The sequence below is a fragment of the Pan troglodytes genome, chromosome 1 (genome assembly GCF_028858775.2).
Source record: "Pan troglodytes isolate AG18354 chromosome 1, NHGRI_mPanTro3-v2.0_pri, whole genome shotgun sequence".
Lineage (NCBI taxonomy): Eukaryota > Metazoa > Chordata > Mammalia > Primates > Hominidae > Pan > Pan troglodytes.
In genome coordinates this window covers 95552649-95566940 of record NC_072398.2, presented here as the reverse complement: position 1 = coordinate 95566940, position 14292 = coordinate 95552649, and the positions used below count along the sequence as shown (strand labels likewise).

General features: G+C 50.9%; 2 protein-coding genes across 10 annotated transcripts; one reads left to right on the top strand and one right to left on the bottom strand.

The window, feature by feature from the left end:
- Positions 1 to 27: 27 nt before the first annotated feature.
- On the bottom strand, positions 28 to 14292 carry S100A13 (S100 calcium binding protein A13). 9 transcript variants are annotated; one of them, XM_054671257.1, is made up of 6 exons: positions 14206 to 14292; positions 14022 to 14114; positions 13064 to 13164; positions 9538 to 9653; positions 8375 to 8588; positions 28 to 267 (listed from the first exon to the last, which is right to left on the bottom strand). In XM_054671257.1, the coding sequence occupies exons 5-6, from the start codon at positions 8525 to 8527 to the stop codon at positions 124 to 126; spliced, it is 297 nt and encodes a 98-aa protein (XP_054527232.1). In that variant the 5' UTR covers positions 8528 to 8588; positions 9538 to 9653; positions 13064 to 13164; positions 14022 to 14114; positions 14206 to 14292; the 3' UTR covers positions 28 to 123. The 9 variants fall into 9 exon arrangements, with proteins under 9 accessions (XP_054527232.1, XP_054527225.1, XP_016782980.1 ...); XM_054671250.1 differs by lacking the exon at positions 14206 to 14292 and having other exon boundaries at positions 14085 to 14174; XM_016927491.2 differs by lacking the exons at positions 9538 to 9653; positions 14206 to 14292 and having other exon boundaries at positions 14085 to 14174.
- S100A1 (S100 calcium binding protein A1) lies at positions 10442 to 14095 on the top strand. The gene is made up of 3 exons (XM_001140144.5): positions 10442 to 10549; positions 12562 to 12715; positions 13751 to 14095. The coding sequence occupies exons 2-3, from the start codon at positions 12575 to 12577 to the stop codon at positions 13892 to 13894; spliced, it is 285 nt and encodes a 94-aa protein (XP_001140144.2). The 5' UTR covers positions 10442 to 10549; positions 12562 to 12574; the 3' UTR covers positions 13895 to 14095.

The window sequence follows — 14292 nt, the reverse complement described above, 5'->3', positions numbered from 1 at the left end:
ATCAGGATGGGGTGTAAGTAAGAAACATTTGTGTTTCAAGGAGGAAGCTTTATTTGGGAAGAGTGCGGTTCTGCTCGGCCCTGACCAGCTCTGCCCTGCCCACCCCATCTCAGCCAGGCGGCTTTACTTCTTCCTGATCTTCAGGTCTTTCTTCTTCCTGATTTCCTTGGCCAGCTCCCCAATCAATCTCCAGTACTCATTGAACTTGAGCTCCGAGTCCTGATTCACATCCAAGCTCTTCATCTTCTCATCAAGAGAGCCCACATCCTGAGGAGACACCAAAGGGAAGGGTAGAGTTAGAAACTGGGGTTCTTGAGAAAGTAGGGAGGGAAGAACTGTCAGCTGCTATTCGCTCAAGGCCCTTCCCTCAGAGAGCAGTGGCACCTGCCCCTTCTCTAAAGAATGAGGCTGCAGCCCCAAAACTGCACTGCCACGGGGTGCCTCTCCAAGGAGCACCAGCAGAGAAAGGTGGGGGGGGCCTGAGTCCTAGTGCTTGCTGTTGTGTAAATACTTGCACGATGGCCGCTTACAAACCACAAACAGGTTGTCGCTGAATACAAAGCTAGAAAGAAATCCACACAATCTTCTCTCACCAGCACACCACTGCAGCTGCTGTGGGATCGGCCCAAGGAATGCCAGCATCTCAGAGAGATGCTGCAGGGTTGGACCCAGTCAGAGCCTTCTGGGGCCACCCTCCTCTTTCTCAGAAAGCTGGAGAAGCTCCCAGTACTTAGCTGCTCATTTGCACAACCCTTGTGTCTTTTCATTTATCCAGCTGGGTCACTAGATCAGGGGAATGGCAAGGGCATGGAGTATCTGGGTTTTTAGGGGCCCTTGACAGGGTCTCTCTCATAGGCCTGTGAAATCAATGGCAACAGTAAACTGGATGTCCTGATCGAAGGACCTGTTGCCAGATAAACAAGCACAACCAAAAAGTTGACTGTTGAACAATAGTTCAACATCAAACCAGAGAAGGGTGCCTCAGGCAGGGTGTGATGCTCAAGGTTTGAACCAACATTTGGATGCAGACAGAGAAGACTCACCGAATCCCTAAAGGGAACAAAGCTGATTCACAGAAGAACTAAAAAAGACTTTTTTTTTTAAGTTACAACCACGTTTAATTATAAAATACTACAAGCACTGCAAGTGGAAGGCAAGGATGGCTACTGTAACATTATATTGGGGGTGCATTCAATCAGTAAAGAGAAATAAATATTAAGAAGGAAGAAGCAGGAAGGGTGCGGTGGCTTACGCCTGTAATCTCAACGCTTTGGGAGGCTGAGGCGGGTGGATCACTTGAGGTCAGGAGTTTGAGACCAGTCTGGCCAACAAAGCGAAACCCTGTCTCTACTAAAAATATAAAAATTAGGCAAGCCGGGCGTGGTGGCTCACGCCTGTAATCCCAGCACTTTGAGAGGCCGAGGTGGGCTGATCACCTGAGGTCAGGAGTTCAAGATCAGCCTGGCCAACATGGTGAAACCCTGCCTCTACTAAAAATACAAAAATTAGCCAGACATGGTGGTGGGAGCCTGTAATCCCAGCTACTCGGTAGGCTGAGACAGGAGAATTGCTTGAACCTGGGAGGCGGAGGTTGTGGTGAGCAGAGATCGCGCCATTGCACTCCAGTCTGGGCTACAGAGTGGGACTCTGTCTCAAAAAAAGAAAAAAAAAATACAAAAATTAGCTGGGTGTGATAGTGCACACCTGTAGTCCCAACTACTTGGGAGGCTGAATCAGAAGAATCGCTTGAGTGTGGGAGGCAGAGGCTGTAGTGAGCCAAGATCAAGCCACTGCCCTCCAGCCTGGGTGACAGAGCGAGACTATCTAAAAAAAAAAAAAAAGAGCTGTGACAGAAACAAAACAAAGGCCAAATACCAAATACCATATCAGTATCAGTGGGTTCCACAGCCCCGGATTCAACCAACCTAGAACCAAAAATATTTGAAGAAAAAAATCCACAAAGTTCCAAAAAGCAAAACTTAAATTTTGCCCCATGCTAAGTACTAAGTTGAATCCATGTGAATGAAGTGATGAGTAGGCATTGCATTATGTATTACAAGTAACCTAGAGTTACTTGTAATCTAAAGTATACAGGAGGATGTGCATAGGTTATATGCAAGTACTATCTGATTTTATATAAGGGATTTGAGGCCAGGCATGGTGGTTCACACCTGTAATCTCAGCACTTTGGGGAGGCCAAGGTGAGAGGATCGCTTGAGCCCAGGAGTTCAAGACCAGCCAGGGCAACATTGTGAGACCCCCATCTCTACAAGAAAAGGATAAAAAAAGGTAATTGAGCATCCAAGGATTTTGGCATCCAAGGGGGTTCTGGGAACAATTCCCATGGATACAAAATGACAACTATATATTTCATATTATACCACAGGGATATTAAAAAAAACTTGAATAAATAGAAAATGGAATAAACATATATTTTTCTTAAAGAGAAAGGTTCAATCAGCTAAAAATGTTGATTTTCCCTAAAATATATCTTTTATATGATCCCAATTAAACTATCTACAGGATTTTTTTTTTTTTTTTTTTTTTTTGAGATGGAGTCTCACTCTGTCGCCCAGGCTGGCGTGCAGTAGTATGATCTCAGCTCACTGCAACCCCGGCCTTCTGGGTTCAAGCAATTCTCCTGCCTCAGCCTCCCGAGGAGCTGGGATTATAGGCACCCACCACCACGCCTTGCTAATTTTTCTATTTTTAGTAGAGATGGGGTTTCACCATGTTTGCCAGGCTAGTCTCAAACTCCTGACCTCAGGTGATCCACCCACCTCAGCCTCCAAAAGGTCTGGGATTACAGGCATGAGCCACCACGCCCGGCCTACAGGATTCTTTTTAACATTATAAAATGTTACTGGCTGGGCATGGTGGCTCATGCCTGTAATCCCAGAACTTTGGGAGGCCAAGGCGGGTGGATAACTCGAGGTCAGGCGTTCAAGACCAGCCTGGCCAACATGATGAAACCCCACCTCGGGCAACCCGCTCGGGTCTCTCACACTGTGGAAGCTTTGTTCTTTCACTCTTTGCAATAAATCTTGCTGCTGCTCAAAAAAAAAAAAAAAAGAAAGAAAGAAACCCCATCTCTACTAAAAATGCAAAAATCAGCCAGGCATGGTGATGCACGGTTCGAGAATCGCTTGAACCCAAGAGGTAGAGGTTGCAGTGAACCGAGATCACACCACTGCACTCCAGCCCAGCCTGGGTGACAGAGTGAGACCTCGTCTCAAAAAAATTAAAAAAAAAAAAAAATTTAAGTTCCATTTCACTCAGAATTATATAAGCATAAATCAGAAAAAGATACCATTTTCACATCATAGATTAGCAAAAAGTAAAAGCTCAATAACACCCAGTTTGGACAAGTACACAGGCATCGCATGAAGTGTGGGTAGCCATATAAACTGGTACAACTTTTTTAGGAGGCAAATTGGTAATATTCACAAAAATTAAAAATGAAAGCTGGTCTCGGTGGCTCACCCCTGTAATCCCAGCACTTTGGGAGGCCGAGGCGGGCAGATCATCTGAAGTCAGGAGTTCGAGACCAGCCCGGCCAACATGGCGAAACCTCGTCTCTACTAAAAATACAAAAATTAGCCAGGCGTGGTGGCACAAGCCTGTAGTCCCAGCTACTCAGGGAGGCTGAGCCAGGAAAATCGCCTGAACATGGGAGGCAGAGGTTGCAGTGACCCGAGATCATGCCACTGCACTCCAGCCTGGGTGAAAGAGCAAGATCCTTTCTCAAAAAAAAATTAAAAATGAACATGCCACTTAACCTAATATTTCTACTGCCAAACATTTACCTTATGTTGTTATTTTTCCACCAGTATGTAGGTATACAAACAGATATTTGCAAGAAGGAAGAAATGGACATAAGAAAAATTTCCATCAATAAAGGATTGGGCTGGGCATAGTGGCTCATGCCTGTAATCCCAACACTTTGGGAGGCCAGGGCAGGAGGATCACTTAAGCCTAGGAGTTCAAGACCAGCATGGGCAATATAATGAGGCCCTGCCTCTACAAAAACATTTAAAAAGTAGGCCTCAGTTTCCATATATGTGAAGTGAGGAATGCGGACTGTTTTCTCTTGGCCTCCTTCCAGCTGTGATGGTCTGTGAATCTCCTGGAAGCCAGCTCTGGGTCCAGTCCTGTCTTGGGGAAATTAGACCAGAAAAGCACAGAGCATACACAAGAACCCAACAGCATCATCGGATACAAGCCCATACTCCCACTGGCACACAGTATCTTTGCTTACCTAATTACATGCACGCACACATACAGAGGCCCTGTCTCTACAAAAAAATTTAAAAATTAGCCGGACATGGTGGCACATGCCTGTAGTCCCAGCTACTCAGAAGGCTGAGGTGGAAGGATCACTTGAGCATGGGAGGTAGAGGCTGCAGTGAACTGTAATCACGCCATTGCACTCTAGCCTGGGCAACAAAGTGAGACTCTGTCTCAAAAAAAAAAAAAAGAGGTATCAGTTGTAAGCTGGTAAGAACGATACAGTGGAGAAGGAAAATTTGAGGACACAAGAAAGAGAGGAGTAATTTTTTTTTTTTTTTTTAAATTGATCTTGGGTGTTTCTCACAGAGGGGGATTTGGCAGGGTCATAGGACAATAGTGGAGGGAAGGTCAGCAGATAAACAAGTGAACAAAGGTCTCTGGTTTTCCTAGGCAGAGGACCCTGCGGCCTTCTGCAGTGTTTGTGTCCCTGGGTACTTGAGATTAGGGAGTGGTGATGACTCTTAACGAGCATGCTGCCTTCAAGCATCTGTTTAACAAAGCACATCTTGCACCGCCCTTAATCCATTTAACCCTGAGTGGACACAGCACATGTTTCAGAGAGCACAGGGTTGGGGGTAAGGTCACAGATCAACAGGATCCCAAGGCAGAAGAATTTTTCTTAGTACAGAACAAAATGAAAAGTCTCCCATGTCTACCTCTTTCCACACAGACACAGCAACCATCCGATTTCTCAATCTTTTCCCCACCTTTTCCTGCTTTCTATTCCACAAAACCACCATTGTCATCGTGGCCCGTTCTCAATGAGCTGTTGGGCACACCTCCCAGGCAGGGTGGTGGCCGGGCAGAGGGGCTCCTCACTTCCCAGTAGGGGCGGCCGGGCAGAGGCGCCCCTCACCTCCCGGACGGGGCGGCTGGCCGGGCGGGGGACTGACCCCCCCACCTCCCTCCCGGACGGGGACACTGGCCGGGCAGAGGGGCTGAGAGGAGTAATTTCAAGAGGAAAGTCTTTTTTCTTTGAGACGGAGTCTCGCTCTGTCGGTCACCCAGGCTGGAGTGCAGTGGGTGAGAGGGGATGGGATCCAGGGCACCAGTGAAGGGTTGGCCTTAGGGGCAGTGACGTATCATTTGCATAACAGAAGACTGCTGATTTCGGGGAGGGAGCACGTACAAGTTTCCTGATTGCTCCTATTTTCTTTTCCTTTTTTTTTTTTCCTTTGAGACAGAGTCTCCCTCTGTTGCCCAGGCTGGAGTGCAGTGGTGCAATCTCAGCTCCCTGCAACCTCTGCCTCCCGGGTTCAAGCAATTTTCCTGCTTCAGCCTCCCAAGTAGTTGGGATTACAGGCGCACACAACCATGCCCAGCTAATTTTTTAAATATATTTTTAGTAGAGATGGGGTTTCACTATGTTGGCCAGGCTGGTCTCGAAGTCCTGAACTTCTCAGTGAGTAAACTTCTCAGGAAAAGGGAGAACGTGGAAAGATGTACTGAGCTTTGAGGAGAGAAGACAAATTGTGAAATAATTATCTGAAAGAAATGGTAAATGAATCAACCAGGGAAACACAGAACCGCCAGGCATTGCCAAGGGTCCCTTTTGGGGTCTGTGGTTATAGATTTAAAGTGAGACAAGTCAACAAAGCTGTGCATTTTTCTCCAGCCAGATTCAGCTATCCAAGTGCAGGTGCAGAACAGTGGATTTAACTGGCAAGTTACTATAGGTGAAATGGTGGATTAACTGGGTTGAGAACAGAGAGAGACAGAATCAACGGGGTTAAGGCAGTGATTACAATGAGAAGCCTTAGAACCTGAGGTGAGGAGGAAGGGCAATGAGGACCCGAGGGATGTTGATGGAAGATGCAAAAGTGAGAGGGTCGAGAGACTGAAGGTACCTGAAGAGTCAGGGAAGTGCTGAAGTGGAGAAGCTAGAGAGGGGAACAGAACTGGAATGACAGGAGGAGGTCAGCAGATAAAGGGAAACTTGAAATCAAGATTTTGGAAGTTGTGCGTTATTTTGTTAATGACACAGTCTAAAGCATGAACAGAGGAGTGGGATGCTGAGATGTAAGAAGACAAATCTTTTTGGAAATGAGGAGTTGAGAAAATTGAAAGGCCCAGATGTTGGATGAATTGTCTGTGCGGATGCTGAAGCCACTGAGAATAACAACAGAAGCAGTGATGAGAAGAAAACAGTGAGCCAGGAGCTGAAGAGCTGTAAGGAGCGCAATAAGAAGAATGGCAGGTGGCAGATGATCTTCCAAGGCGCTGGGAAGTCTTAGAAAGAAGAAGAAACTAAAATCTAGAGATAATGAAAAGCAGAGAGGTCACTTCCTCCATTTCCAGGCCCAGAGGAAGTTGAATTTAGGAAAAAAAAAAAACCACAATCACTGCTTGACAAGGATATAAGGAATGCTGTCCCTTCAGGAGAGAACCTGAAGTTTCCAGTAAAAAAGATGAAAGGAAACGTCTGGCTGGGCACAGTGGCTCATGACTGTAATCCCAACACTTTGGAAGGCCAATGCAGGAGGATCACTTGAGGCCTAGAGTTTGAGACCAGCTTGGGAAACACAGAGAGACCACATCTCTACAAGTAACTTAAAAATTAGGCCAGGCGCGGTGGCTCACACCTGTAATTCCAGCACTTTGAGAGGCCGAGGCGGGCGGATCACCTGAGATCAGGAGTTCGAAACCAGCCTGGCCAACATAGTGAAACCCCGTCTCTACTAAAAATACAAAAATTATCCAGGCATGGTGGCGGTTGCCTGTAATCCCAGCTACTCATGAGGCTGAGGTAAGAGAACCACTTGAACCCAGGAGGCAGAGGTTGCAGTGAGCCAAGATCGCACCATTGCACTCCAGCCTCGGTGACAGAATGAGACTCTGTCACAAAAAAAAAAATTAGCCAGGCAGTGTGGCATGCGCCTGTGGTCCCAGCTACTTGTGAGGCTGGGGCAGGAGGATTGCCTGAGCCCGGAAGGTCAAGGATGCAGTGAGCTGTGATCACACAGTGGCCTGGGCAACAGAGTGAGAAACCCTGTCTCAAAAAAAAGTCTGAGAAGTTGGAAGTTGTAGGGGATTTTGCAGATGAAAGACCATGAGTTTCAGAGACTCATTGTGTTCAAGGAGTCCATATTCACACACTTCAACGTGCCTGTGGATTTTCAGAAAGGATGTAAAACAAACTGTCAACAGCCAGAATGACCAGGCCTCTTCGAGGCCAGAGTCGATGAAATTTAAGACCTGACTCCAGCCTGTGAGTGCGAGAGAAGGAATGACTCTTACACCCTAGTAAGGGGATGCCCATAGCGGGTAGGGAGTCTTCACAGATGCACCCACAGACCCCCTACACTGAGGTCTATGACTCCATGAATTTGGCTGTGTTTTCATTTTTGATAAGCCCCTTTCCACTGCTAGGCCTCAGTTTCCATATATGTGAAGTGAGGAATGCGGACTGTGTTTTCTCTTGGCCTCCTTCCAGCTCTGACAGTCTGTGAATCTCCTGGAAGCCAGCTCTGGGTCCAGTCCTGTCTTGGGGAAATTAGACCAGAAAGGCACAGAGCATACACAAGAACCCAACAGCATCTTCTGACACAAGACCATACTCCCACTGGCACATAGTATCTTTGCTTACCTAATTATATGCGTGGACACACAAACACACACACGTACACACCAGGCAAGAAAACCCACAACCGGGTCAGGCGCAGTGGCTTGCGCCTGTAACCGCAGCACTTTGGGAGGCCGAGGCAGGTGGATCACCTGAGGTCAGGAGTTCGAGACCAGCCTGGCCAACCTGGTGAAACCCTGTCTCTACTAAAAATACAGAAATAGGCTCGGCGTGGTGGCACACACCTGTAATCCCAGTTACTCAGGAGGCTGAGGCAGGAGAATCACTTGAACCCCAGAGATGGAGGTTGCAGTGAGCCAAGATCACACCACTGCACTCCAGCCTGGGCAACAGAGTGAGACTTTGTCTCGAAAAAACAAAAGAAAACCTGCAACCATTGACACATGCAGCCACCCACACCCTTTCTTGTGGTCACCTCACCGTACTCGGCACCATCACGTCCTAAACACAGTGTCCCATAATCACCGTCTCACAAAATCTCAGTCCCAGACTTCTGCCTACCTTGAGCAGATGGGGCAACTGCTGGGTAACCAGCTCTTTGAACTCGTTGACGCTAAGGCTATCCTTCCGGCCCTCCTGCCTTGCAAAGGTGAAGAAGGTGGTGACCACGGTCTCAATGGACTCCTCTAGCTCTGTCAGCGGTTCTGCTGCCATTAGGACCCTGAGGCCAAAGCTGATGTCCTCAAGGGGCTAGCTGACCTTTGTCAGGGCTGACCTGTGGAAGAGAGAAGGAGCAGAGAGGGAGAGTCAGGGAGCCCCAAGATGCAGGAATGGTTCAGAAGGTCCCTGCCTTGGTGTTATCACATCAGTCTCAGCCTGGAGGGGGCATATGGGGAAAGAGGGAGAGGACAGGGGTTGAGCTTGGGGCAGCAGACCAGGCAACAGCATCTCAGTTTTGGTGGGGGCAGGAGATTCAGCTCCAGAAACCCCCTCTTCTGTAGGTCTCACAATCCGGGGTCCTTTTTAAATGTCTGTGGCTTAGGGACCCCTCTGTGGTGATCCCTCGATCTGGAGACCCCTCTACTTGAGAGGAGGTCTTCAGTTGAGGTTCCTTCTTGGAGTCCGTCAAGTCTGGTGGCCCCTCTGTGGCGTGTCTGTCTCAAGAATCCCTTCTTGTCTCACCCAGCCTCACAGGTCATAAGATTGTTTGTCTCCAAAGCTTGTTTATGTTGGGCCCTGGTCTCCGGCCACTCGCATCCGCCCACACACACTCTAACCGCTCCTCCCAGCAGAGAAGCACAGGGTCTGGCAAATGTCCCCTGTGGTCAGAGCTGGCTCCGTCTGAACAGACCCATTTTCTCTGCCCCGCTCCACCCTTACCTCTCCTCAGCGGCAGCAGGGCAGAGTGCTGAACCCAGGACCCCACAGATCCTCCCCGCTCCTGTCTCCCGGTGACAAGCGTCCTGGAACGGGGCGTCTCTGACTCCCTGCTCCAGGACGGGTTTAGTACAGGCACTCACAACCCCCTGGGGTGCGGCGGGTGGGGCTGGAAGAGGCATTCTCTTTTCTGTCCACCCCGTCACGCACTCCTGCACGCACTGTTGCTCGATCATCCAAAGCTCCTTCCTGAATTCCTGTCTGAGCTGGCTCTGGGGGAGGGACCTGGGAGCCCAGGAAGAAAAAATGATCTCCAGCCTCCCTCCAGGGTCAGCCAAGAGACTCACCCGGCAAGGAGATGGGGTAGAGTGAGCTGGAGCCTCAGGGCTGAGGTTTATAAGCAGGGGGGAAGGAGGAGAGAGCTGCTTCCAAGCCCGGAGGTGTCAAATTTCCGTGGTCGATTCTGAAGACCAGAGACAGCCCAATCAGGCGGCTTGCCCTGAGCCCTCAGGCCTGGACCCGGGCTCCCTGCCAGCCACACGAGCGCCCCCACTTGGTCAGGGAGAGGAGCTGCCTGGACAGATCTCGTTTGGCAGGGGTCCCAGGGTCCTAGTCCTCTCAATACTGGGGGCTGCTGCCACCATACCCATGTCTAATCAGGAGTGTGTATGCTGAGGGGGGAAGAGGGAGGCAACCAATCGAGGGAGCTCAACACTGAGAGGCCCAATCTGAGACACACACAGAGGCCCCTTGGAATGAGATCCCACAAAGGATGCTACAGACCAAGATCCCTCAGAGAACCCCAGGCTGAGGCCCCACACACAGAGGGGGATCCAGGTTGAGACCCCCAGAGAAGAGTCCTGGATTGAAATCCCTCTGGGTTCTCAGACGCCCAAGACTAAGTTTCTCACTGAGGGTCCTCTCAGTGAGGCCCCATGGAGGAGCCACAGACTAAGACCCCCTCAGCAGAATTCCCCCCTTACCCGGCTCAACTAGCACAGCCAGCCACAGGTACTGCAAGGCCCAGCTTGGGGTAAGACATCCAGTGTCCCTCCCAGGACCTCCTTCCCACCTCTTTCCCCTGCACCATCCACTGCTGCCTGGAGAGAAAGGAACGGGGCAAGCAAGGCTGGGAAAGAGACAAGGGCCGCCTGTTCCAGCCCAGGAGACAGAGGGCGCCTCTGTCTGCTCCTGGCCCCTTGCCCCACAGGGTGTTCGTCTGTGAAGGGGTGGAGTCGGTGGGGGGGTCAGCGGGGGAGGGACTGTTGAAGACAGGTCTCCACACACAGCTCCAGCAGCCACATTTGCAGCCTTGGCCATCTGTCCAGAACTTGCTCCCACCTCAGGCCCAGGCCAACCGTGAGTACCCTGCCCCACTGGGCTAGTCCCTGGCCTGCCAGCTTCAGGGAGAGGGGTCTTCAGAAGGGCTCCAAGAGGCTGGGGACCATAGCACTGTGGAGCACTGAGGATCTGGGAGGAGTCAGTCAGGGTGAGGGCAGTTTGGGATTTGGGGGAGACAGGGTTTGGAAGGTGGTGATGAGAGACAAATGAACTGAAGGTCGGAGAGAGAGCTGGCAGCTCAGCAAAGGAGGAAGCCAGTGGGGAACCCACCATGAGCTTCCTGACCGCCTGGCCCTCCCACAGGGAGCCCTCAAGTCCCTGCCAAGGCCCCCTCTGTCTCCCAGGTGTTGGGAAGGGCCCCAGCCCTCCCCTGCCTCGCCTCCTGTGGGGTAAGAAGAGAGCAGATACAACAGCTGTTTCTGCCCCCACCTCTCCTGCCAGCCTTAGTCTCTGCCACCCCTACCCTGCCTTGCCAAGAGCTCAGGTCCCGGGGGAGTCTGGGGGTGGCAGGGCGAAGCTCCCATGATATGGGGAAGCAGAGATGTAGGGTGCTGTGCCCCTTCCCAACTCGACCTCCACAGGACCTCCCCTTTCTCCTCCTCCCATTTTTGGCCCAGACCTCTTGACTCCTCTTTCCCCCCACTCTTACCTCTTTGTTTTCCCATCTCCCCTGCCCCCAAGTCCTCTCAGAACTGCCACCACGTAAAATCCCAGGCTGCTTTAGGGCTCCAGGTGACCTCCAGCTGCCCCTCTGGCATGGAGCAGGTAATCAAGCTACCAGCATCCCTCCCTCAAGCACCCCTTATCCCCTCATCAGCCACGGCTTGGGTTCCATCTCCCCCATGTCTCCGTGACAACTGCTTCTCAGGTCCGGAGTTTGGATGACACTCACAAGGGCCCCATTGAAGAACTGGGATGTCATTCGATCAGGGGCCATTGTCCAGCCCCCTAGGCCTGGGGAAGGATGGGGACATCTGATCCGAGACACCTGAGCTGCCCCCCCTGGGGTTGTGGAAGGCCAGACTGTCCCAGGGCCAAGGGAAAGAGGCCCCCCGGCTTGGCAGTCTTCTCTCTCAACAGACCACTCCTTTCTCCTTTCTTCTCCTACTCTCTCCCAGCCCCTTGAACTCAAAGGACCGCATGCTTTCAGCCCTTTATCTCCCCCAACACACAGCAGCCCCATTCCCCTTGCTCCCACTATCCCCGAATCAACCAGGAGTGAGCAGTTGCAGGGACAACGCCTGCAGGCCTCCTCTCCCACTCCCCGGGAACTCTGGCTCCAAGGAAAAGGCTCAGACATTCCTCTCTCCCCTTCTGCCACCCACCAGATGGAAGGGATAATTTTGCAGAGGCAATGGGAGCATATCCCAAAGAGGCCAAAATGACATGTTCAGGAGAGAACAGAGTTGAAGGACCAAAAGGGGCCCCCAGCTGCTGACAGGAAACTCAGAGTCAGTGAGACCTCCCTCCCCCAGAAGGCTTAGGCCACCCACTGGGGCTGCCATCCCCTCTACCAGGCTGACCGAGGGTACCAGACTGACTCCTTGCTAGGGGTGGGCAGCAGAAGGAAGGCTGTAGTGGACACCCCAGCCCACCACCCTCAACAGCAGAGCTTGGCTATGCTAGACAGGCAAGGTCCAGGGTAAAAATAGAGCCAGAGGAAGCATGGCCTAGTCCTGTGACCACCCCTGCCTGCCCCACCCTCCTCAATCCCTGCCTGGGCAGCCACTGCAGACATCTACCACAGGCCTCTGGAGCCAGCCCAGCTCCAACTGCTCTCTCTCCATGCCCCAACCCTGATTCCCTCTGGCTGGGGTACAGACTGAGGGACACAGAGAACAGGCCTGCACTTAGGTCTCTTGGGGTTTCCCTCACATTGTAAAATCTCAGGGAAAGATCAATTGCAGTAGGGCTCTAATCCCACAGCTATTTGAGCTGTCAGCCAGGGCCAGTCCTGAGGGTTCCCCTCACCTAGACCCCAGGTACTCCGGGCCTGGTCCTCAGCTCACTTCCATGATGGGGGTGGGTAGGTGCACTGCTGCAATGGGCTCTGAGCTGGAGACGGCGATGGAGACCCTCATCAACGTGTTCCACGCCCACTCGGGCAAAGAGGGGGACAAGTACAAGCTGAGCAAGAAGGAGCTGAAAGAGCTGCTGCAGACGGAGCTCTCTGGCTTCCTGGATGTGAGCATAGAGTGGTGGAGTGGGAGTGGAGTGGGTGAAGGTTGGGGGAATGGGGTGGACACCCCCTTGCTATCTCCCCACCCCACCTCCAGCTCAGCCTAGCCTCTTTCTTTCCTTTCCCAGGCTTCTCTCCTGGGTTTTTCCAGGCTCCCCTACTCCTCCTGGGTCAAGTCAAAATGCCCTGGTTTATTGATCACCTGTTAAGTGTTAGGCCCTGTGTATATTCATCAATAATAAGACTCACAGACTTAGAAGGGAAAGATTGACACTTAAAAGTAAACCATGAACTCCAGGAAATACACAGAGCCTTAACAGATGTACCAGAAAGGATTATGAGAGATTATTAACCTGATTGAAGTCAGATGGCTTTCCTGAAGAGGTGGCACTTGAACCATGGATTTCCATTGGAAGATTATCTGGGTAAATGCAGACATTTTAGGAGGAGGTAACTGAATGAACAAAAGCATGGGAGAAAGAAGAATGTGGAGCATGTCAGTAGTTTCATTCAACTGGCATGAAGGATGTAGAAAACTAGGCTGCTAAGGCTAACCAGGGCCCCAAAGTAAAGAAGCCTCAGGATACGGTAGAAAGTGCACCGGTTTTGAGGTTTTATTGGACTGGGTTCAAATTCCAGCCCTGCTACTTTCTAGCTGTGGGACTTTGGGCATATTTATTTAACCACCGATTACCAATTTGTTTCTTCTCTAGAATGGAAATAATGAAACATACCTCACATTATTTGTATTAGAATTAAATTAGACAGTGCTTGTAAAGCTCCTAGTGTAGTGCTTGCTTTATTATAGGCACTGAACATACGGTAACTGGTGTCATTATTATTCATTCTGCCAGGTGAAAGAGCTTATGCTGTAGGCAACAGAAGCCCTCAAGAGTTTTGAGGAGGCCTAGAAGAGTCCCATAATTCAATGCAGTTCCTCTCGCTCATCTTTGCCTCCTGCTCCTCAACCACCCCCTTGCCTCTGACTCAGTGCTGTACCCTTCCCTATACACCTCCCTCTTCCTCTCCTCCCACCACAGGCCCAGAAGGATGTGGATGCTGTGGACAAGGTGATGAAGGAGCTAGACGAGAATGGAGACGGGGAGGTGGACTTCCAGGAGTATGTGGTGCTTGTGGCTGCTCTCACAGTGGCCTGTAACAATTTCTTCTGGGAGAACAGTTGAGCAGACAGCCACATTGGGCAGCGCCCTTCCTCTCCACCCTCCCAGACCTGCCTCTTCCCCCTGCTTCCACCTCACCCCACTTATCCCTCTCCATAACCCCACCCCCGCCCACCCCACCCCCACACACCAAGGGCGCAAGAGTAGCGGTCCAAGCCTGCAACTCATCTTTCATTAAAGGCTTCTCTCTCACCAGCCATCCGATGTCTGTCTCCTCTGGGATCTGGAAGTGGGTGGAGACGTGAAGACTGTTCACTCTCAACTCCCCTTATTTGGGGAAGTGTCTTATTTAGAAAGAGGTCAAGGTGCATTACATCTTCCTACTTGAGGAATGCTCAAGGTCCAGAAATGTGGGGGTTCAAGGTTCCAGTTGGAAGTCGAGGAAACATCAGCTTCTCAGC